Raw genomic sequence first — 22647 nt, forward strand, 5'->3', positions numbered from 1 at the left:
GTCCCCGGCGGCGGGACCCGGCGCCCAGCCCGGGGGACCCGGTGCTGCGGCCCGGGGACGAGGCGGAGGCGGCCGCGCGCGCCCCGGCCGGTCCCGGGGGCGGTGCCTCGCGGGCCGGCCCCTCCCCTTTCCGCTGGCCCAGTAGTCGCCCTTTGGCCCGGCTCGCTCATCACCGCGGCCCAATGACGACGAGGCCCGACCCTTCCCGCCCAGGCCCCGGAGAGACGACGACGGGGAGCTCGAGGCGGCTTCACTGCTGTCGCCTCCGCCGCAGCTGCAGCCTCAGCTCCCGGGTTACACGGAGACACCTGCTCACCGCAGCTTCCCCCAGCGGCCGGCCCGCCAGGACGGCACCTAAAAACAGTCGGCACCCGCCTCTGCACTTGGCTGGCGAGATACTTTGTATCAGAAGGCGCGGGACCCGGGGCCATCGAGGTCGTGGGGACCCAGGATCCAGGGAGCATGGGGACCGGAGTCCCCGCCTCGGAGCAGACCAGCTGTGCCAAAGGGGACCCACAGGTTTACTGCGCTAAAGACACTGGAGACTCTGAGGCTGTGCAGGTCACTGACGGCGAGAGCCCTGAGGACAGCCGATCCCGAGATGAGCGGGGCTGCAGCAATCAGGAGGACCCTGGGCAGCTGATGGCCTCCTACGAGGGCAGAGCCAAGGGCTACCAGGTGCCTCCCTTTGGCTGGCGCATCTGCTTGGCTCATGAGTTTGCCGAGAAGAGGAAACCCTTTAATGCCAATGACATCTCCCTCAGCAACCTGATAAAGCACCTGGGCATGGGCTTGAGGTGAGTAGATCCCACCGCCTAGAGTCCCGAGGCTTCACTTGGTTCCAGCCCGAGACTTCCAGCAGAAGTGGGAAGGGGTGAGAAAGCGGGGATGTGCCTTGACCCAATCAAGTGGCTTTTATCCCCAACAGACTCTAAGCCTTGATTTTGAAGAGTAAGACCAGGTCACATCTTGTTGCAACCCTTTAATCCCAGTAACTTGCCTTTTTAGTAGGAAAGAGCAGAAACATCTAGGCCTGCAGCCAGCCTTTCCCAGTAAGCTCCCTCTCACATGCTCCCTCTTTTCCAAAGACTGGTCTTTGGAGTTAGCTCTGTGGTGTAGGATAGGAAAGGATAGTGTGGCTGCTGAGGTACTGACACAATGTTGTTTTATTGGGGCGGGGGTGCGTCTCAGAATCCCCTGAGCAGCTGGAGTATTCTCAGTACCTCACTGAGGCACACCACATTGCAGTCCAGCACCCATCACGCTGTAGTTCCAAGGCTGCCGGCTCTCTCATCCTGAGAGGGTGATGAGGGGTGCTGCTCACTCTACTCTGAGGTAGACGCCCTCTGGTCAGAGGCACTGCCATAGGTGTCCCCAGAGCTGTTAGGAATAGCCTTCCAGAGCCTGCCCGGGTGTCTCCCTTGCCCCCGCACTCCCTACCCAAGGATTGCAGACACCCGAAGAGCTTACTCTGGCTGTAGAACTCCTCTAGGTCCCGCCATACCCCCACTGAATTAAAAAACTAGAGACGGGAGACCAAGACCCATTAACAGGAACAGGTGGATGTGAGGACAAAAAGCATCACCCTGAGGTCATCCTGAGTCATTCTACACAGTAAACACAGAGCCACGGAGGGAGGCTTGAAGGCTGTGAAACCCAGCGCTGACAGCCAAAGGGTGCTTCCCTACCCTGGCTGGTTGTGCTCAGTGGTTAGAGGGACGTCCCGTTCACCAAAAGGTCCAGGGTTGAATTCCCAGTCAGGGCCCGTGCATGAGGCAACCGATGGATGTTTCTCTCACATGGATGTGTTTTTTTCCCTCTCCCTCTCTCTCCCTCCTTCCCTCCATCCCTCCCCCATCCCATCTTTCTCTAGACTCAATGAAAAAATATATCCTCGAGTGAGGATTTTTAAAAATAAATAAATGGATCCTTTCCTTTCCCATTCAGTGCTCTGGGGCTGGGGCGGGGGAGTCCGTTTACCTAACCCCAGACCTGGGTAGTGGGAAGGGCCTGGTGCCGCCTAGGAATGCCTCTCCTTTGCTAGTAACTGTGGGTGGCCAGTACCAGAGAACAGTCATCCCTAGCCCAACCTTTGGGTCAAAATAGAATGTAGAGCTAAGGTGCTAAGAGAAGCACTTTGGGGTGCATGTGGTGGGGACATTGAGGTCAAGAACAGATGGTGGCTCAGTTGCTTGGAGCATTATCCTATACAACAGGGGTCCTCAAACTTTTTAAACAGGGGGCCAGTTCACTGTCCCTCAGTCCATTGGAGGGCCGGACTATAGTTTAAAAAAAAACTATGAACAAATTCCTATGCACACTGCACATATCTTATTTTGAAGTAAAAATACAAAACGGGAACAAGTACAAAATTTGTATTTGCATGTGGCCCACGGGCCGTAGTTTGAGGACCCCTGCTATACACCAAAAGGTTGCAGGTTCAATTCCCGGTCAGGGCACATACTTAGTTGGGGTGCATACGGGAGGCAACCAATCAACGTTTCTCTCTCACATTGATGTTTCTCCCACTCTCTCTCTTCCTCTCTCTTTAAAGATGTTTCTCATGGATGTTTCTATCTCTTTATCTCTCCTTTCCCCTTTCTTTAAAATCAATAAAAACATATCCTCAGGCAAGGATTAAAAAAAAGAGCAGGTGGGTATCCTACCCCTCTGTCCCTGTGTATGAGCTGAATCAGAGGCCTGAAGCTATGCTCAGGCCCCTGGACCTTGGCTTCCCATATCAGCATAGAGTGCAGGCCACTGACACAGGGCTTTTGGAGTGGGATGAGGTCCTGCTCTGGGGAGAAACAGGGGTGAGACGGAAGAATTCTGAATGATAATTCTTAAGTTGGGGCTGAAATTATGGAAAGGCCAAATAGGTCAAGAATGGTCAGCTGCTAAATTCGGGGAATGGGAGAAACCTAAGAGAAAGCTGAACTGAGGGTCCTCGAATCAGGAGCTCCAAAAAGACAGAGTTCTCTTGGCCTCAGTGTGGTAAGAACTCAATTTTGATTGCTCTCCCAGACAGAGTCCATTCATTCAATAAATATTTAAGTGCCAGTTCTATACCAGATACTCCTTTGTTCTGCCTCTCCTCATTGCCCTAATGCCCACCGCACTCTCTTTCCCTTCACCAGTCCTTTCTGGCCTCTAGTTTCAGAGTCCAGTTTCCTCTAAGTTGGCAGGAAGGATCGTCTGCCTTCCCATCATCTCATCTTTGTCTTCCCTCCCTTCCCCTCTACCCCCAGAATGTAACTTCCCTATTCGTTATGCACATTTCTCCTCCCCTTGCTCCTGTCTATGTTCATCTCTCTTATGCCCCACTGTTTGTACAATCATGTAAATTCAGCAAATATTGACTGCAGACCATGTGCCCTGCCCTGTGCTTGAAGCAATGGGTAATAATCATCTAGTCGTTGTCACTGTCCCTTTCCCCAAGGAACTTAAAAGTATGTCAGACTCACGTGAGGAACACTGAAATAACAAGACAGCATCTGATTGGGAATTGAGATAGTGTATGTACAAGTAATGATCATACCTGACACAGGTATGCCACTTTATGGCCTTCCTACCTATTATGTCATTTGCTCATTCCATGAGGTGGGTAGTTTGGTAGGGCAGGAGGTATCCTCATTTTGTAGATGAGGAAACTGGGGCTCAGAAGGGTTACTTACACAAGTACATGGATGTAAGTGTTGTGCTTGAATAGTGAATATAAAATGGCTGGGTAGGGAGTAGAACTGGGAGAGGGCAGGGTTGCAAGAAAGTAAGATTAGAAGATGGTCTAGGACAGATGTCATTGAATCCCAAACAGAATCATTTGCCTGTGGGACACAGAGCTGTGACAAGCCCAGGGAAATGTTGTTGTTTTTTAAGACTTTACTGGGATATTACAAGAGAGCAAAATCACAAAACTTACAGCTTAGAAATCATAACTGGCCCTTTCAACACCTCGGACAAAAGCTGCTGGGGTGAGTAAAGCAGTGGCAATGGAGTTAGAGATGAGGAAAGATCAGAAAGCTCCTGAGGAGAACAGAGAAAAGAAACAAAGACAGTCCCACACTGTAAGCTGGGGACTGGGAAGATGAGGGGACCTTGATCTGTAGAGAAGTTGAGAGGAGGAGGTTCGGAAGCAAAGGTGGGATCCCTGGAACATGTGATGGGAAATCACAGCTGGGTGTCCAGAAAGAGGTAGGCGACTGCAGCCAGGAAGGCACTTGCCCACAACCCCTTCCATCACACTGCCTCCTGCTCCTCAGGTACTTGCAGTGGTGGTACCAGAAGACTCAGGTGGAGAAGAAGAAACCTTTCATCGACCTCATCAACTCTGTACCCCTGAGACAGATCTATGGTGAGCCCCACCCCAGCTCTGCCCTGTTCAGAGAGGGCGCAGCCTCCAGAGAGGGCACAGAGTGAGGCAAAGATGTTTCCACTTAGGCAAGCTTTACTGCCCCCATCCTCTAGGGCAGCGGTTCTCAACCTGTGGGTCGCGACCCCTTTGGGGGTCGAATGACCCTTTCACAGGGGTCGCCTAAGACCATCGGAAAACACATATATAATTACATTGTTTTTGTGATTCATCATTATGCTTTAATTATGTTCAATTTGTAACAATGAAATTGGGGGTCACCACAACATGAGGAACTGTATTAAAGGGTCGCAGCATTAGGAAGGTTGAGAACCACTGCCCTAGGGGGTCCCCTCCCAGCTTTATTGATATAATTGACATATAACATTGTATAAGTTAAAGTGTACATGTTGATTTCATATGCCCATGGTTTTTAGAGGAACCCATCTTTATAGTCTAGAAAGTGAGAAATGGGCTTGTTTTCCTCTACCCATTACCCTAGTCATGGTCCTGATTCTCTTTCTAGGTTGTCCCTTGGGTGGCATCGGAGGAGGCACTATAACCCGAGGCTGGAGAGGCCAGTTCTGTCGTTGGCAGCTTAATCCTGGAATGTACCAGCACCGGACAGTCATTGCTGACCAAGTAAGAGCCAGTGGTGGAGGAGAGGGCCAAGACAGTACCTCCCCATGCCAGGAAGGGCCTCTTAGCCATGTAGGATGTGGCAGGCAGATGTGTAAATGATTCAGTCCAGTAAGTCCTTTCAGGATGCTTCCTGTGTGCCCAGCCCTGTGTACTATAGGAATGAGACACTCACAGAGTACACGTTCCTTGAAAGAGTTTACAGCCCTGGCACCTCTGCCCTCCATTTTTCTAATAAATACCTTCTACCTACGTGCTGCCCCCCAGCTCCACTCGCTGAGCCAGTACTCAGCCACAGAGTGCAGAGAATTCCCAGATCACTTCACCTGCTTGAAAGAACACATGGTAGGACCAGAAGGGAAAACAAAACCAATGTCTGCAAATCATGAGGAAAACAGATGCATAGAAAGCACCAACTGCTCACCCTGATTTGCCAGCCCTCAGCCAGAGGTCAGCTCCTCTGCTGGTGATCACTCTTCTGGTCTCTCTGGCTAAGGGCCTGGGAAGCCCCTCGTCTCCCAAGCATAGATTTCTAGCCTTCCCTTTTCTGAAGCTTTGCTTCTTTTCCCTCTGTTCCTTCCTGGGCTGAGATTGCCAGAGGCATGTGATCTACTTTCATCATCTCTAGTGACCTCTCATGTTGAGTTGTCCACCAAGTTCCTATTTCCTGTCTAAGGGATGCCTCCAGCTTCAGCTCATCTTCAAAGGAGAAATGACTAGCAGACCTTGAGTCCAATTAATGACAGTGCCCTTCCTAGTTAGCTTTACCAACCCTGCCCAATGGTCCCAAGCTTCCTTTCTGGCTCATCACTCAGGTATCCCGAGGGGAATGCCTTCCAGAATCATGACTCTACAGTTAAAGTAGTCATTGCATGCTTAACATGTGTTAGAACTTTTGTGTAATATTTAATACTTAAAGACAATCCTATAAGGTAAGTATATTATTATACCCGTTTACAGAAGAAGAAACTAAGATCTAAAGGAGTTTAGTAACGTGCCCAAGATCATATGGTTGGTAAAGGGAAGTACTGGGATTCAGTTCCCTCTGTGGTTAAGAGCCCATGGTCTTGCCTAGCCTTTGTGGTTCAGTGTTTGAGCGTCAAACCTGTGAGCCAGGAGGTCATGGTTCGATGCCTGACCAGGGCACATGCCCGGGTTGCAGGCTTGATCCCCAGTGTGGGATGTGTGGAAGGCAGCCAATCGATGATTCTCTCTCATCATTGTTGTTTCTCTCTCTCTCCCTCTCCTTTCCTCTCTGAAATCAATAAAAAAAAAAATTTTTTTTAAAGAGCCATGGTCTTAACCATTATCTACTATTACAAAAACACAAAACTATTTTTTTATATATGTTTAAAAATATCAGACATACTCTGAACCAAGGGAAGAGATATCAACCCTTCATAGCCCTACTCTCCAGAAGCTTAAATCTTGTTTTTTCAAATTCTCACCTGAGGCATATTTTTATTGATGTTTTAGAGAGAAGGGTATGGAGAGAGAAACACTGATTGGTTGTCTCCTATACGTGCCAACCAGGGATGGAACTGGTGACCTGGGTATGTGCCCTGACTGGGAATTGAACTTGCAACCTTTTTGGTATATGGGATGCCTACTAACTGAGCCACCTGGCCAGGCAAAGCTTAAATTTTATATAGATATAGATATAGATATAGATATTTTTTTATTTTATTTTATTGATTTTATAGAGGAAGGGAGAGGGAGAGAAAGAGATAGAAACATCAATGATGAGAGAGCACTGATCAGCTACCTCCTGCACGCCCCACACTGGGGATCAAGCCCACAACCCGGGTTTGTGCCCTGACTAGCAATTGAACCGTGATCTCCTGGTTCATAGGTTGACGCTCAACACTGAGCCACACTGGCCGGGCAAGCTTAAATTTTTATTAGGGGACTTTGAGAAGAAGACACTGTGAGACCACATCAATGCCAAAATGAGAGAGACACTGAGCAAAAAGGACACTGCTGCAGACTTTGCCCTTCTCTTCCTACTCATGCCAACGCTGCCTGACTGATTGGGAGTCACAGCTGGAGAGGGGACCTCAGTGAACTAGAAAGGGTCCCTGCCCTCAACCCATGGAGCAGTCAGAGTCAGAATGTAAATAAACACATTGTCACACACTAGAGGCATAGGGGGATACACAGGAGAATGACTCAACGATTGAAGAGAAGAGATGGTATTTGGCCTAGGCCTAAAAAGATGGGGGCGTTTCACCAGATTTAGAATGAGCATGGGCAAAAGCATGGAGGAAATGTAGTGTGCTCAAGGCATAGAGTATTTGATATGACCAGAATATAGGTGCTTCAACAGGTAATGAGTCTAATGAGCAGCGACAGGCCAGATCAAGGTCTGGAAATCCAGGTAGAAGAGTTTAGTCTGAAGGCCATGGGGAGTCACTGAAACATAAACACAGACTAGCATATCTTGATTTGTCTATAAGAAAGAACTGATACCCAGATGAGTAGGGATGGAGGGTAAAAGCAGAGATGGTGAGGGCTGGCTTAGGGCAAGAAGACCACAGTGGTGAGAAGGGAGAGGAAGTCTGGGAGATAAATGGAGGAGGCCGGACGTGGTGGTGACTCACTGAGCTTGGGGGAGAGGCCTGGGGGTGAGTGAGGCTGTGATGCAGTGGTAACCATTGCAGGCTCTGGAAGCAGAGGAGCTATTTGGAAGAGAGGGAGACTAGTGTGAAGTGCCTGTGGGTTACCAGGTTCTAGCCTATCTTCTTTCTTGGTTTAGTTCACAGTGTGCTTGCGTCGGGAAGGGCAGACTGTGTACCAGCAAGTCCTGTCCGTGGAGCGCCCAAGTGTCTTGCGCAGCTGGAACTGGGGCCTGTGTGGGTTCTTTGCATTCTACCATGCCCTCTATCCCCGAGCCTGGACTGTTTATCAGCTTCCTGGCCAGAATGTCACCCTCACCTGCCGCCAGATCACACCCATCTTGCCCCATGACTACCAGGTGAGATTCCCTGTGTTTCCTCCATTGTCCTCCCTTCCCTGGGATCTGTCTCTTGGAAATTCCATGACCTGTGAAAGGGATTGGAGCATGAACATCATACTGGTTTTCCAGGACCACTGCCCAACTGGTCTTCTGTCTCCTGGTAGGTAGCCTGCCTGGGAATATGGGGAGATGCTAGTGGAAATCAAGAATATTTTGGGAGCCGAAACCGGTTTGGCTCGGTGGATGGAGCATCGGCCTGCGGACTGAAGGGTCCCAGGTTCGATTCCGGTCAGGGACATGTACCTGGGTTGCGGGCACATCCCCAGTGGGAGATGTGCAGGAGGCAGCTGATCGATGTTTCTCTCTCATCGATGTTTCTAACTCTCTATCTCTCTCCCTTCCTCTCTGTAAAGAATCAATAAAATATATTTTAAAAAAAAAAGAATATTTTGGGAGGCCCGGGCAGTGTGGCTCAGTAAGTTCAGCATCAGCCCATGCAGCAGTTCACTGGTTTGATTCCCGGTCAGGTTTGATTCCTGGGTTGCAGGCTTGATCCCTGGTAGGGGGCATGCAGGAGGCAGCCGATTGATGTTTCTCTCTTATCAATGGTTCTATCTCTCTCCCTCTCCTCTCCCTCAATTTGAAAAAAAAAAAAAATTAAAAAGAATATATTGGGAGTATTTGAGTCAGGTCCTTGGTACAAGGCTTGATCATGGGGAGTGGGCCCAGGAGGAGCCACACTGAGACCATCTGAGTCTGATCTCTTGTTCCCAGGACAGCAGTCTGCCTGTAGGAGTCTTTGTGTGGGATGTGGAAAATGAAGGTGATGAAGCCCTGGATGTGTCCATCATGTTCTCCATGCGGAATGGACTGGGAGGTGGGGACGATGCTTCAGGGGGTTTGTGGAATGAACCCTTCTGTCTGGAGCGTAATGGGGAGACCATACGGGGGCTGCTGCTGCATCATCCAACCCTTCCAAATCCCTACACGATGGCTGTGGCTGCACGACTCACGGTACGGAGCCGCCTGTCCTATACTATACCTTAACCTGCAACCCCTACTCCCAGCCAGCCCCAGAGCCCACCCCATCCCACCATGGTCTCTTCATTTCCTAAACTCCTGAGTCCCACTCTCACCACAGCCCATAAGCCTGTGGAACTTGGAGGAGGTGGGAATATGTAACAGGAGCTTGAGCAGTTTGGAAGCCAGCATTCTTTGGAGCTTCCCTTCACAGCTTTTGGCCCTTTAACAGGCAGACACGACGGTAACCCACATCACAGCTTTTGACCCTGACGGCACTGGGCAGCAGGTGTGGCAGGATCTACTTCAGGATGGACAGCTGGACTCCCCCGCTGGTGATGGGGGGGTCTAACAGGGAGGTGGTGGGAAAAGAGATTGTCCCTGTCTTGAGAGCAGGGTGGGAGGCCTGGTAATGAATTGGCCTTGCTCCCGTCTTAGGGATCCTTGGGGATGAAGGAGGTGTCTGTGCTGATTCCTCTGTGCTTCTCTCAGGTCGAAGCACCCTCTCGCAGAAAGGGGTAGGCATCGCTGGGGCTGTGTGTGTTACGAGTAAGCTGCCACCTCGAGGCCGGTGCCGCCTGGAGTTCTCACTGGCCTGGGACATGCCCAGAATCATGTTTGGAGCTCAGGGCCAGGTCTACTACAGGTGAGGGGACAGAGAATAGGGATCCAAGGTGGTAGGGTGTGACCTGGAGCCCATGTTCTTACCCCTCCCCTTTCTTCTCACCCCAGGCGATACACAAGGTTCTTTGGCTCAGATGGTGATGCAGCACCTGCCCTTAGTCACTATGCACTGTGCCAATACGCAGACTGGGAAGAGAGGATCTCAGCTTGGCAGAGCCCAGTATTGGATGACAGGTGTCAATGGGCCATCTCTTCCCTTCCTCCCAGGCACTCACTCTCCAATTGGGGCTCCTTAATTCACTCTCCACCCACCAAAGTCAGCAGAGTAGAGCTGGGATTCACTTGGTGCCCCCACTCAACTGAACCCCAGAGTCCTTCCTTTCCTGGGAGGTCCACACTTATTAGACCACTCCCTCCTGACTCCCCAGGTCCCTGCCTGCCTGGTACAAATCTGCGCTCTTCAATGAACTCTACTTCCTGGCTGATGGAGGCACAGTATGGCTGGAAGTTCCTGAGGACTCCCTACCAGAGGAGCTGGGAGGGAACATGTGTCAGCTCCGCCCCCTCCTCACGGAGTATGGTCGATTTGGCTACCTTGAAGGTACGAGCTGCTGGTGGCCATAGTATGGCAGGCCGTATCTGTGAGGCCAGTTAGTGCCCTACCACCAGGCAGGACGGTGAGTGTTGCCTGCCCAGGTCATTGGTTGGGATGAGGGGTAACTGGCAGGTATAGAGTGTGACAGTGCCCCACCCCCAACTCCAGAGGACAAGCTAGGTAGGGAGGGGAATACGAAGAGGAATTCTGGCAACAGTGTGTATCCCTCCTTCCTCCAGGCCAGGAATATCGCATGTACAACACATATGATGTCCACTTCTACGCTTCCTTCGCCCTCATCATGCTATGGCCCAAACTCGAGCTCAGCCTGCAGTATGACATGGGTGAGGGTCTCTTTTGTGCCTCTTCTGCCCCCTTAGCTTCTCCTGACCCCTGAACCTTTGTGGTCCCTCACATTGTCTTTTTCCCCCAACATAACCTGTACCCTATTTACTGGTTTCCTTCTGGGGTCACACACAGCTCTACACCACCCCAAGACTGCCCATTCTCCCCGCGCCCCCCACAACTTGTATGTTTGCTCCCCCAGCTCTGGCCACACTTGGGGAAGACCTGACATGGCGACGGTACCTGATGAGTGGGGTAATGGCACCTGTGAAAAGGAGGAATGTCATCCCCCATGATATTGGGGACCCAGGTAAAAATCCTTCCACCTCAAGGTCAGCTTCCCTCCCTCTTCCCTACCACCAACACAAATAAACCAGGTTCCCTTCCCTCCTGCAGATGACGAGCCATGGCTCCGGGTCAATGCGTATGTGATCCATGATACTGCTGACTGGAAAGACCTGAATTTGAAGTTTGTGCTGCAGGTTTATCGGGACTATTACCTGACAGGGGACCAGGGCTTCCTGAGGGACATGTGGCCTGTGTGTCTGGTAAGGGATGCATGTACAGGGGCATGACTGGTGTTTGGGGAGAGATAGCTGGCTGTCTTTCCTTAGTATCTAGGTCTTCACTCTCTTGGTCCCTCTCTAGGCCGTGATGGAGTCTGAAATGAAGTTTGACAAGGACCAAGATGGACTCATTGAAAATGGAGGCTATGCAGACCAGACCTATGACGCTTGGGTCACCACAGGCCCCAGGTTGGGGGACAGGGATTTACAGGGGACCTGAGATGGCAACTAAGCACTAAGGGACTGTGGGCTCAAGGAAGGGTGACTCATTGCCTGTTATATAGCATGGGAATGGCTGGAGCTGCCAAGTCTGACCCCTAAACCCATTTTCCTGATCAGTGCTTATTGTGGAGGACTGTGGCTGGCAGCTGTGGCTATGATGGTCCAGATGGCTGCTCTGTGTGGGACACAGGACATTCGAGATAAGTTTTCTTCCATCCTTAGCCGGGGCCAGCAAGCCTATGAGAGACTGCTATGGAATGGTGAGTTGGGGGATTCCTAAGGAGTCTTAAGGCAGCTGTGGGAACACAAAGAGACTTACTTTTGCCCTCCCTCCACTCCAGGCCGCTATTACAACTATGATTGCAGCTCTCGGCCTCAGTCCTGTAGCATCATGTCTGACCAGTGTGCTGGCCAGTGGTTCCTGAGGGCTAGTGGCCTAGGAGAAGGAGAAACTGAGGTGAGAGAGACTAGGAGGAGGAACCAGGTGGGTTTTTCTTGGAAGAAGCAAGTTTAAGAGACTGTTTCTGCCTTTGCCCCTCTAGGTATTTCCTACCCAACACGTGGTTCGTGCTCTCCAAACTATCTTTGAATTCAATGTCCAGGCCTTTGCAGGAGGGACCATGGGGGCTGTGAATGGGATGCAGCCCCAGGGTGTCCCTGATAGATCCAGTGTCCAGTCTGATGAAGTCTGGGTGGGCGTGGTCTATGGGCTGGCAGCCACCATGATCCAGGAGGTAATGCACTGCCTTCCCCATCTCTCCCCCGTCTGTCTCATGGCCCAGCACTTCCTCAGCCCTCAGTTATTTGTACTGCCTAACCCATGCCATCTTATTCACCTAGAAAGCCTCCCTCTTTCCCCTGGCATGCATTCCATCTCCTGCCTTCAGTCATCTGCCTGTGGGTTAAATTTATCTCCCCCGTTAGCTGGGAACTGCCTGAGGGCAGAGACCCCATTGCCTCCTTCTGTCCAGTTAAAGAGACTATTCAGGGGGTGCCAACTAATGTGACTGCCATCTCTCCCTACAGGGCCTGACTTGCGAGGGCTTCCAGACAGCTGAAGGCTGCTACCGTACTGTGTGGGAGCGCCTGGGCCTGGGCTTCCAGACCCCGGAGGCATACTGCCAAAAGCGAGTGTTCCGCTCTCTGGCCTACATGCGGCCACTGAGCATCTGGGCCATGCAGCTGGCCCTGCAGCAGCAGCATAAAAAGGCTGAGCTCCAAACATCCAGGGCACAGGACTAAGCACAGGGTCTAAACTCGGACCAAAGGAAGTCATGGCAAACCCGAGTCCAGAGTGAGCCCCCTGAACTGTGGGAGGGAGGCACTAACATAAATCCCACATGGCATTTGCTCTTCCCTAGCCCCCGTCTTCTGCAACCCTGAGCCACTAGGACAATCATGCTCCCCTCCCCTTCTCCCCACCAACTCACACCAGTAAAGGGGTCGAGGGTAACCCAGGCATCAGAATCACTTACTTATTTATTTCCTCATCCCATCCCCTCACTGCATGAAATGTTCAAGGTCAATTGATTCCCCCAGGTCCATTCATGGGGTGATAGACATACATGGGTACAAATAAAAGACCCAGAAAGATGGTAAGTGTGGTGTGTTTGAGCCCTAAGGCATCCTGACGGGGCACAGATGCTAAAACTAGCCTTCTCGTATTCCTTTTCATTTGGCCTCCCATCTAGCCTGAGTATCTGCCCTGCAAGATAACAGATATGGGGCTGTGGGCAGGGAGCCATTCCCTTTCTCTTGTGAGATTTGCATGCAGGGGAACGATGGGACCCAGGGAGGCGAACTTTGAAAAGGGATCAGGGAGTGGCAACTTCAGGGGAGGCTCTGTGCCAGGAGCCTGAGGCATGTGGGAGGGCAGGCAGCAAGAGTTGCCAGGAGCCTGGAGCTCATGGTCTGAGCTATCCTTTGGTTCCTCCGACTGCAGGACAGACAGCTCCAGCTGATGAGGGAGGGCACGAAGCTGGCGGGATAATACTGAGAAGAAAAAGACTCTTTAGAAGCAGGCCAGGCTTCTCCCACTAGTTCACCCATAATACTATCTTCAAGCCCCTCACCTCCACGCTCAGCTGGCAGGCTCCCCCTGGTGCCAGAGGAGTACATAGCAGGTACAAGTGCGAGACAGAAGGAGAACAGTAGGACCTGGAACACAAGAAAAGGAAATGATGAAGAGCTCTGGATTGCACCCATCCCTGCACCTGGAAGGATCTCTCCTTCCATCACCATCCTTACCAGGACACAGGTGCTGCTGCTGCTGCTGGTTTTGTTAGATATCTCAATCACCATGGCCTGGAGTCTCCTCAACTGATCCAGGAGGGACCTAGAAGAAGAGGGGACAGTGAGCAGCCCTATCCTGGCACCCTGAGATACAATGAAACCTTTCTGTTAAAGCCACCCCTCCATCTGTGCACTAGAGCCTCTAAAAATTTAAATTTGCCCTAACCGGTTTGGCTCAGTGGATGGAGCATCGGCCTGTGGACTGAAAGGTCCCGGGTTCGATTCCGGTCAAGGGCATGTACCTTGGTTGCGGGCACATCCCCAGTAGAAGGTGTGCAGGAGGCAGCTGGTCGATGTTTCTCTCTCATCGATGTTTCTAACTCTCTATCCCTCTCCTGTCCTCTCTGTAAAAAATCAATAAAATATATTTTTAAAAAAATTTTAAATTTAATAACATGTATACCTCCTGAGAGACCTAGAAACAGAGTAATTCTCTTTATGTCCTATTTTTACAAATGACTTCCTCCTCTCTGTGGACAAAATGCCTAAAGTTCCTCATTAAAACAAATACACACCTCTGCCCTGCCCTGACTTAAACTCCTTTGCAAATAGTCAGTGGTTCTACACTGCCTAATTAGCTACACACATAACCCTCACCAGGCAGTCTAGATTCTCTACCTCTGGCCCAACTTACCTATGTTAGGGTTCCAGCCAAACTGAACTACTGTGTTCTCTCCCTACAACGCTCCTCTCCTTCTATACCCCCACCCCAACTCCTAGAGTCCTATCTATTATTAAATGTCATCTGCCCTATGAGGTCTTTCTTTCTCTTTTTTAAAAATATATTTTTATTGATTTCAGAGAGGGGGAGAGAAACATCCATGATGAGAGAGAATCACTGACTGGCTGCCTCCTGCACGCCCCACACTGGGGGTCGAACCCACAACCTGGGTATGTGCCCTGAACAGGAACTGAACTGTGACCTGGTTCATAGGTCAAAACTCAACCACTGAGCCACTCCAGCTGGGCTTTCTTGTCTTTCTTGATACTTAACTTATCCTTCGTTATGTGTGAATTTATTCCCCATTACTGTGAGCTTAGAATCAGAAACCAAATAAGGGCAAAGAATCAGACCTTGCATGTGGGAGCTGCCCAGTTGGAAATCAAGTGTGGAGCAGGAAAAAAGTGAGACAGCAGGAGAGGGAGTGATGTTATAGAGAGGTGCTTACAGGTTCTGCTCCTCCAGGAGCTGTACTTTGTTCTGTAGCTCCAGATTCTGGGCTGTGTATTTCAAGACCCTGAGGGAATAACAGGGATGTGGGGATATGGCCTGGCTCCTCTCTTCAAAAACCTCCCACTTCCAACTACTTCTGTTCCCCCAACCCCAGAGTCCCTCTCCCGTCATACCTGCTCTCTAAACCCCCCACATACACCTTCTTCTTCCTGCGGCTCTCCTGAGCAGACTTTTTATTTCGAATCTTCCTCCGCACTCGTTTCAGAACTTGTTCCTCCATCTGAGAGAATGAATACAAGGAAAGGGGGTCTCAGACCAGAGTTGGAAGGTAACTGAGTTCAATCATCTTCCCGATGCAGGAATCCCTTCTACAGCCTCCCTTACCAATAGGCACTCTGGTTCTGACTGAATGCCTCCGAGGACCCGCTGTTAACACCCTCACAAGCCAGACCATTTTCAACAATTTTATTAATTAAAAATCTTCCTTATTCTGAGCCAATTCCTGCCTTCCATCCATTGTACTTACCTAATACCTACTCTCTGGGCCATATAGAACAAATTAATGGTCCTTAGCTATTTTAGGGCACTCAACATTTCCTAAATTAATCTGGGCAAAAATTTACCTCATTTATCTCCTCAGAATGGACCACATCCTTTTAATATCTGGGCTCAAACCTGGACAGTAAGATGTGGTCTAGCCAGTGTAATGAAGAACAAGACAGGAACTGCCCTTCTAGAGGCAATACCTCTTAATATAGCCTCCAAACCCCACTCACCTTCTTAGTAACCATATCACAATGCTGATTCATGCTTTGAAGAAATTAAAATTTCTTAATCTTTGCCAGTAAATAATGATTGCATCATAGTATATCATGCTTGTGAAGCTGCCACTCATTCTTGCTATACTACTTAATCCAGCCTAAAAACTTAACTCTACCTTTCAGCTATAGATGGATTACCGTGAAGCCAGTGAAGTCTAAGTGTCAGGACCCCTTGTTTGCAGTCCTTTCCAAGTCCCTATACTACTAACGCACTAATACTTTTGAATTCTTCTTAAAGAGAACACAAATTCGTGTAAGCCCCACAAAACCAGGATCTCCTCCTGCAGCTAGCATACTAACTACATCCCCGTTTCCTATTAACAGCAAATTTGCTAAATTTCTCACTTCAGTCCTTTTTCAAGTTACTGATAAAATTAACAGAACTGGCCTACTTGGGACTCACAACCCCCCTCCAGCCTTTACTCAACCGATGGAAGGCCTACCTTCGTGAGAGGCAGCGTTCCAGGCAGAGTAAGCCCCTCCTGCTCCAATAGCCGCTTTTCCTCATCTGTCAGGATCAGCCCAACAACCTCCTGGGGTTAGGAAAGGTGGGCAGCAGAGGAGCAAGGGGATGTCAGAGAGGAGTGAGGGATCCGGCCCCACCTCCGCAATGTGGGAATAATCCTCCTGAAAATCAAGTCCAGTACCTGCTCTTCCGGGTCCTCCACGTGCAGGGGAGTCATCTGGACCCCCTCTTTTCCACAGCTCCCACTATCTGCAAAAGGGAAAGTGAATAGCCAGGCCCTTGAGTCCTCTCCTTCCCCCCAAACTTCACTATTTCATGCTCACCTAGATCTATGGAAACATGTTCTTGGGAGAGAGAGTAGGTGTGGTCATGGTGGACAAGACAGGGATTAGAGTTGCTGAAAATGTTCAACGACGCTGGGGGGCTCGGCAGGGAGCGCAGGAAATCCTCGACGTCCCAATCGCTCAGTGCCTGCACGGGGTTCAAATGAACAGTCCTCGACTTATCACCACCCATGCCCCACGAACACCCCGGCCCGCGCCGACCGGCCTCACAGCCCCCACCCACCTCAGAAAGCGGCAACTCCCAGTCCCGCGGAGCCTCCAAGACCTCATTGGGCGCCGCCCCCAAATCTCCGCTTTCCCCTAGCAGGAAGCCCAGCAGGTCCTGTTCACCCGGGTCCAACGCCAGCTCCATATGGGAAATCTACCGGGAAAAATGGACATAAACACAGGAGTTCAGCCCTCCACCTGGCCCCAACCCCGAATCCCAGGCACAACACCCACCGACGGTCAGCCGGCTCCACCTAACCGATACTCCCTCTTCAGCCGGCTTTCCGCCTCCCAGTCTCGATTTTCCTCAGCTTCCAACACAGCGGAAGTGACGCAGACCCCGAGGCATTCTGGGAGTTGGAGTTCCCGGGAACGCGGAAGTGGCCTACGTGCGGCGCCACGTCCCGGGAGCTATGCAAATAAAGGGGACGTCCCTGCAGCTTCCTCACACCCTGAGGGCGGGCATTCTGCGCCCCCGGCTCCGCCTGCGCCCCGGGCTAAGGAAACGGAGGATCAGAGACTAAAGGGGAACTCGAGCGCAGTCGGAGCGTTTTTCCCCCGGATTGCGCCGCACCCTCGCTTCCTGCCGGGAGAGGTGGCCCGTCTTCGGTGGGATCCCGAGCACCGAGAGCTGGGGCCAGAGCAGCTTCCTGAAGTCCCCGCAACCATAGAGCGCGGGCCCAGGGCGCCGCCCACGGGTGGGGGACGTTCCGGGGACGGAAGTGGCCCAGAGAGTGCCGAAGGGAGGGCGAGGCCGGATCTCGGGAGCCACCGGGAGAACGAGCCGGCTAGCGGGCCGGCGGGCGGGGCATAAGCCAGGCAGCGCAGGTACGTCCGACCGGGCCGAGCGGGAGCGTTTGGGTGGGGCCGCGAGGCCAGGCGCGGGAGGCGCGCGGGCGGGGCCCCTGACTCCTGCGCCTGCTGTTTCGGGGCTTGGTGGAGAGGTCAGCGTCCAGTCTATTTTGGCTTGGGCTCGGAATTTAAAGTAGATCCTTTTGGGGAGCCAGGCCCTTTCTGGGAGCGATCCTCTGACTCAGATGAGTTTGGGGAGGGCGGGGAGTGGGGTGACAGTGAGGTGCAGGGTGGGGGTCGGCTTTGAGGTTTGCTGATAGCCGGTATGTGGGTAGGAGAGCTTTGGGTGAGCCTGGGATGAGGTGGAATTGGGTTGAGGAATCAAGGTTAGCTTTAGAAGTTATAGAGCCCGGGTTAAACATTTAGAGTTACTAGTATGTCAGGTCGGTTTGATGTGTGCAAAGTTTGGATTAAGGTCACTATTTTGTGTTCTAGGATGGCCAACCGTAAGTCAGCGTTCAGGGTCAACAACAGGAACTGGTTAGGAATTCAGTTTTTAGGGATTAGAGAACCATGGCATGGTCAGTTTTAGGACTAAATAGTGGAGGGATGGGCCAGGAAAGGGATGAATGTCAAAGCCAGTGTGGGGAAACAGGAAACAAATTAGGGTCAAGGTTAATGTTAGGAATTAGGGTCAGTTCTAGAGGTGGTGGTTGAGGTCAGGGTAGATGACCTGAGGCAAGTAAAATTGAAGAAGTTGACAGTAGCAAATCTGAGCTTTCCCATCATTTCATAGCACTCTCCCACCATTTTCACTCACTCATTCATCTGCATACTTCTTCGTCGTCTGCTGAATACCCTACACCCAGCCCAACAGAACTAGTCCATGCTCTGTGCCACCCCCTGGTTCTAAGCCTCCTTAATTTCTTGGTCTAGTTGTAGATCCCCTTCCCCCACTCCCCAAACAGAAAAGAGGAAATGAGACCCAAAGAGGAAACTGGGTCTTGCAGATCCCACGCCCAGCCAGGCCACTGACCACACCCCCAAGTCATTCCCAGCATGACCCTGCCACTGACCATAGCACTGTCCCTTACGCAGTCGGACCCAGCCACTGGCTGCAGCCCATCCCCCCTCCACCACTCCAGCTTTACTTAGACACTTCCAGTGTCCCTTCACTCTTCCTCCATCCCAGCCTAATTTAGCCACTGACCACAGCCCCATCTCTTCTCAGCCTTCTGTAGCCTGACCTAGCCTGTGACCTCACTTCATCATTCCCTGATTTAGCCACTGTCCACATAATTATTCTTCCCCTTCTCCCAGCCTGATCCGGTGACTGATTATCTACTACCATCTTCCCTAGCCTTCCTCTATAACCTTGTCTTCCCCATTTCCAGCCCAATACAGTCACTAACCCCATCCCCCTTTTTTTTCTTTTTTTAATTTTAAGGGAAGGTATGTACATGCTTTTGATTTTTTTAAAAATTACAGTTGGCATACAGTAATTTCAGGTGTGCCACAGGGTGTTTAGGCATTTATATACCTTACAAAGTGGTCACACCAATAAGTCCAGTACCCATCAGGCACAGTGCACTAACCTTCTGCCCCTACCTAGTGCTAACCACATCCCATCCCCTTTTCCCCAAAGGCTAACCACATCCCCTGACCACAGCCTCATCTTCACATTCCCAGCTCAGCCTGATCCTTCCTTTCCCCCTTCCCAGTTTCTTACCTAAACTCAAGCTTCCCCAGCTACAGAGTGGCTGTTAATGACAAGAAGCCAGGCCCTTTGGGTTCTGGGAAACCCAGCCTGACTTTGGGTTCTGGTCCCTGATAGATGACAGAACATACTGTCATCAGGTCCTGTCTATTCTACCTCTTAAACTTCCTAATGAGTGACATCCTTCTCTCCACTGTTCTATCTCTGGCTTCATTACCTCTCACTTATGCAAATGCAGTATCTTTCTAATCTCGAAGGTTATTTTTCTAAAGTCCAGTTCTGGAATTTTCCTTCTCTACTCACAGCCTCCCTTAGCCTCCTGTTACCCTCCAGTAGGTCAGATCCCTCATACGTCTCTCTAGTCCTCCCTGGCCTTTTCATCTAACCCTGACTTGCCCATCACTGCTCCCTTGCAGGTACCCTGTGCTTCAGCCAGCCTGTCTACTCACTTCCCTGAATGCTCCTACGTGATTTCCTGCTTCTTCACCTTTGCTTATGCTATTCTCTCTGCCTGGAATGCTACCCCTGACTCATCTGCAGCTGGTATAGTGGAGAGCTTGGGCTTTGGAGTCAGAGAGACCTGGGTTCGGATCGTGGCTTCACAACTTAAGTGTGTGACTTTGGACAAGTACCTTGAACAAGTGTTTAACGTCTTGGAACCTCAGTTTTATAATCTGTAAAAATGGAAATAATGACACCTACCTTGCAGGGTTGTTGTAAGGATTAAATGAAATTATGTATACAAAGCAATGGACATATAGTTAATAAAAAGCTAGATCGCTGTTATTTCTATATTACCTTTATTTTTTTTAAATCCTAACGTCTAAGAACATTTTTCATGGAGACATTTTGGTCCTCCTTCCCTAACCTAAAGGGATCCTCCCCTGAGCACACACCTCTTGGCTTTTACCACATCCTGCCCTCTGGTACAATTCTGTGCTTAACTTATCCACTACTCTGACTGGGAGCCCCTTGAGAGCAAAAACTAGGGAGGGCTTATCTGGGTTCCCAGGGTCTTCCCTACAGCAGGACTTCAGAAATGCTTGCTGGGTGAATGGAGGGAGGATAGCTACATAATGGGAGGAGAGATGTGGGGCGACAGTTGTGCTTGCTGATAGAGGTGTATTTGTGGGGAAGCTGTGTGTGTGGGATGAGGTCTTTATGGGAAGATAATGTGGTTGTGATGGGATCTGTGTAGGGGCTGTGTGTTTGAGATAATGTGTATCTACAGACAGTGTAAGTAGCTTTGTGGGAAAAAGCCCTGTGCGTAGGCTCTCTTGGGGTACGTTTGGGGAGAATGAATATGCATGGGTAAGGGTATAGGTGAGGAGAGGCTCTGTTGGGAGAGGTCAGGTCCAGACCTTTAGCTGCCCAGTCCAGCCCTAAATGAGCCTCCAGCAACTTGAGGCCGGATATGTCAGTCTCACCCACAACCCTCACCACTCCCCCTCCTCGCGGTTGCGGACTCAGAAGCCAAATTTGGTAACAGACTGAGTGTTGCTCCCCCAACCCTCTTCCATTCTGACTCTGTCTTTAGCTTTCTCTCCCCCTTTGTCCCTCTCTCTAACTCCCTCCCTATCTTTCTGCGCCTCCGTTTGTGGGTATCTGCTCTGACTGTATTCTCTATGTGCCCCACATTCCTCATCCCCGGTATACTGACATTCCATTCCTTGCTGGGATTTGACCTCCTGTCCTCCATCCCTCTCCTCCCCCCCCCCCCCCTCCAATTGCCCAACTCCTCTGGAATGTATCTCAGGAATGTCTTGAGGGAGGAGGAGTTCCCTGGGAGGGGGCCTTGGGGGGGGGGGGTGTTGTTGTTGCGCTTCCTCCATAAAACATGGAAAGGGTAAGAAAGTTCTCAGGCCAGAGCAGGAACTAGGTAGCTTCTCCCTATACTTCCAGGGGCCTGGTTCTATGCCCTCATCACCCTCAGTTCACTCCGTTCCCTTTCCTCCCCACCCTCTGGTAACTTGTGGATGTCCACTCAGGACCAGCCTGAGAGTAGGGGTAGGGATGACTCAACTCCCTTATCGGGGTCTCACCAGAGGTTTCCGTACTTGAGGAAGAAGGGGGTGCCCATATGTCCGGAGGAAATGGGGGGAGATGTGCAATTTCAGCTTTGGGTGGAGGGTCCTTTCAGTCTTGCCCTCGGCTCCTCAGACTCCTCCACCAGCTTCGCTCCAGTCCTCCAGAGCCCCCACATCCAGGTCTGTCCACCTCCTGGGAGAAGTGCCCGAGGAACGGGGAGGTGGGCAGAGAGCTGGACTGGGAGACGGGGAGGGTGCTCTCTTGCTTGGGAGTAAAGTTAGAGAGCGAGCTGTGGTTTCCTCTCTTTTGAGACTCTTGGCTGTTGAGGATGTCGAAATGGTCCATTAGACCCTAACCCAGGCCCTTCCCTGTCTCCTGTTTCTACCTAAATTTTCAATCCCCCACACCCCATCCTTTCTAATTTCTTCACCCCCCAAAAATATACCCCTCTCAACTTCCCTGGTACTCAACTATCTTCTGCATCCCAACACTCCTAATTCTGCTTCCAACTTTGCCCCTGATCCTGCTATCCCACTTGGGGCTAGCAGTTTACCAGGAGGGGACCGGGCAGCCTGGATGTGCTCACTCGGTTAAGAAGCCAATCCCCTCACGGAGCTGGGTCACATCATCAGCTGCCAGGCAGACTTGCCTTGCTGTGCACTGTGCGCCACCTGCCGCCTCTAGTGGCTCCTCCAGCCCACTAAGAGTTGGTGCCAGGAGGGCGGCGGCCGGCAGGTTGGGACTAGTATCCTGAGAAGCACTGAAAATACCATCGGGGAGGGAGCGGAGCCGGAGGGAGAGTCTGAGAAGGACTTACTGAAGAGGAGAGTGTGGGAGGGGTTGTGAGGGGTTGTTGACTTAGAAGGAGCCGGGACTGGGTTAGAAGAACCGGGCTCTTCCTCTGACCTGCCTTGAAACTACACCCCCCCCCCCCCATCTTCCACAGGGTCTGATTCTTTCTGCAAAATTGAAGAGTTGACTAGATAATTTCTGAGATCCCTTTGGATTGGAGGGTCATTATTCTAGCTTGATTGCCAGGGAAGCCAAATATGGGCGAAGCTCCTTGCACATCTCAAGTTAGAGGAAAGCTGGGACAGGAGTGCGTCTAGGTGGCTTGAACAGCCAGTATTTGGTCTTCCTGCCAAACTAGCTGGACTCAGTGTTTGCAGGCTTCAAAAGCCCTTGGGAATTATCTAATGTCATATCTTCAGGTTGTAGAGAAGGAAGCTGAAGCTGTGAGAGAGAAGGTCACACAATGAGTCAGGGCAGAGCTCTGAAAATCCCAGACAGGGAAAAGCCAGCAAGCAGGATTCCGTGTGAGACAGAGAGAAAAAGGCTGAACCCGGAAAAGATGAAAACAAGGCAGAGTCGGGCTGGGAAAGGAGCAGAGACAAGGAGCAAGAAAGAGACACTTGGAAGAAAGAAAGGAGGCACAGATTCTAGTGGTGAGGACAGGCGCCGTCCCAGGTAACATGGAATCCCAGACCTGCT

The 22647-nt window shown here is 51.1% G+C and overlaps 4 protein-coding genes across 13 annotated transcripts in view; 2 read left to right on the top strand and 2 right to left on the bottom strand.

The window, feature by feature from the left end:
* RGP1 (RGP1 homolog, RAB6A GEF complex partner 1) overlaps window positions 1–11768 on the bottom strand; it is a 43315-nt gene extending 31547 nt beyond the window's left edge. For all 7 annotated transcript variants that reach the window (XR_002826232.1, XR_001351126.2, XR_002826233.1 and 4 more), the window contains exon 1: window positions 11635–11768. The gene's annotated coding sequence lies outside the window, so the exon portion shown is untranslated. The remainder of the gene's footprint in view (window positions 1–11634) is intronic.
* GBA2 (glucosylceramidase beta 2) overlaps window positions 1–12909 on the top strand; it is a 13653-nt gene extending 744 nt beyond the window's left edge. The window contains exons 2-18 of one of the 2 annotated variants that reach the window (XM_014468029.2): window positions 214–797; window positions 4260–4351; window positions 4875–4990; window positions 7743–7961; window positions 8718–8957; window positions 9196–9298; window positions 9456–9609; window positions 9696–9821; window positions 10016–10188; window positions 10422–10526; window positions 10730–10837; window positions 10924–11075; window positions 11176–11282; window positions 11433–11575; window positions 11657–11772; window positions 11858–12049; window positions 12342–12909. In XM_014468029.2, coding sequence (XP_014323515.1) covers window positions 214–797; window positions 4260–4351; window positions 4875–4990; window positions 7743–7961; window positions 8718–8957; window positions 9196–9298; window positions 9456–9609; window positions 9696–9821; window positions 10016–10188; window positions 10422–10526; window positions 10730–10837; window positions 10924–11075; window positions 11176–11282; window positions 11433–11575; window positions 11657–11772; window positions 11858–12049; window positions 12342–12557 — 2946 coding nt within the window. In that variant the 3' untranslated portion in view covers window positions 12558–12909. The other variant, XM_023744022.1, reaches the window with a different exon arrangement.
* CREB3 (cAMP responsive element binding protein 3) lies at window positions 12777–16984 on the bottom strand. 3 transcript variants are annotated; one of them, XM_023744027.1, is made up of 10 exons: window positions 16874–16984; window positions 16636–16773; window positions 16392–16539; window positions 16250–16317; window positions 16046–16135; window positions 14955–15061; window positions 14777–14845; window positions 13563–13650; window positions 13388–13472; window positions 12777–13307 (listed from the first exon to the last, which is right to left on the bottom strand). In XM_023744027.1, the coding sequence occupies exons 2-10, from the start codon at window positions 16762–16764 to the stop codon at window positions 13003–13005; spliced, it is 1089 nt and encodes a 362-aa protein (XP_023599795.1). In that variant the 5' UTR covers window positions 16765–16773; window positions 16874–16984; the 3' UTR covers window positions 12777–13002. The 3 variants fall into 3 exon arrangements, with proteins under 3 accessions (XP_023599795.1, XP_023599796.1, XP_006102772.1); XM_023744028.1 differs by having other exon boundaries at window positions 16879–16979; XM_006102710.3 differs by having other exon boundaries at window positions 16854–16972.
* A 139-nt stretch (window positions 16985–17123) lies between these two features.
* TLN1 (talin 1) overlaps window positions 17124–22647 on the top strand; it is a 30234-nt gene continuing 24710 nt past the window's right edge. Inside the window, exon 1 of the mRNA XM_023744042.1 lies at window positions 17124–17447. The gene's annotated coding sequence lies outside the window, so the exon portion shown is untranslated. The remainder of the gene's footprint in view (window positions 17448–22647) is intronic.

Source organism: Myotis lucifugus, unplaced genomic scaffold (assembly GCF_000147115.1).
Source record: "Myotis lucifugus unplaced genomic scaffold, Myoluc2.0 scaffold_424, whole genome shotgun sequence".
NCBI lineage: Eukaryota > Metazoa > Chordata > Mammalia > Chiroptera > Vespertilionidae > Myotis > Myotis lucifugus.

What these genes read in the sequence shown, in the direction of transcription:
- CREB3 (XM_023744027.1), bottom strand. Translation starts at nt 16,764, where the DNA reads ATGGAGCTGGCGTTGGACCCGGGTGAACAGGACCTGCTGGGCTTCCTG. An exon ending in GGGAGTTGCCGCTTTCTGAG is followed by an intron (nt 16,540 to 16,635) that starts GTGGGTGGGGGC and finishes AACCCCGTGCAG; the next exon opens with GCACTGAGCGATTGGGACGT. An exon ending in CTCCTGGAGGAGCAGAACCT is followed by an intron (nt 13,651 to 14,776) that starts GTAAGCACCTCT and finishes CTCTTCTTCTAG; the next exon opens with GTCCCTCCTGGATCAGTTGA.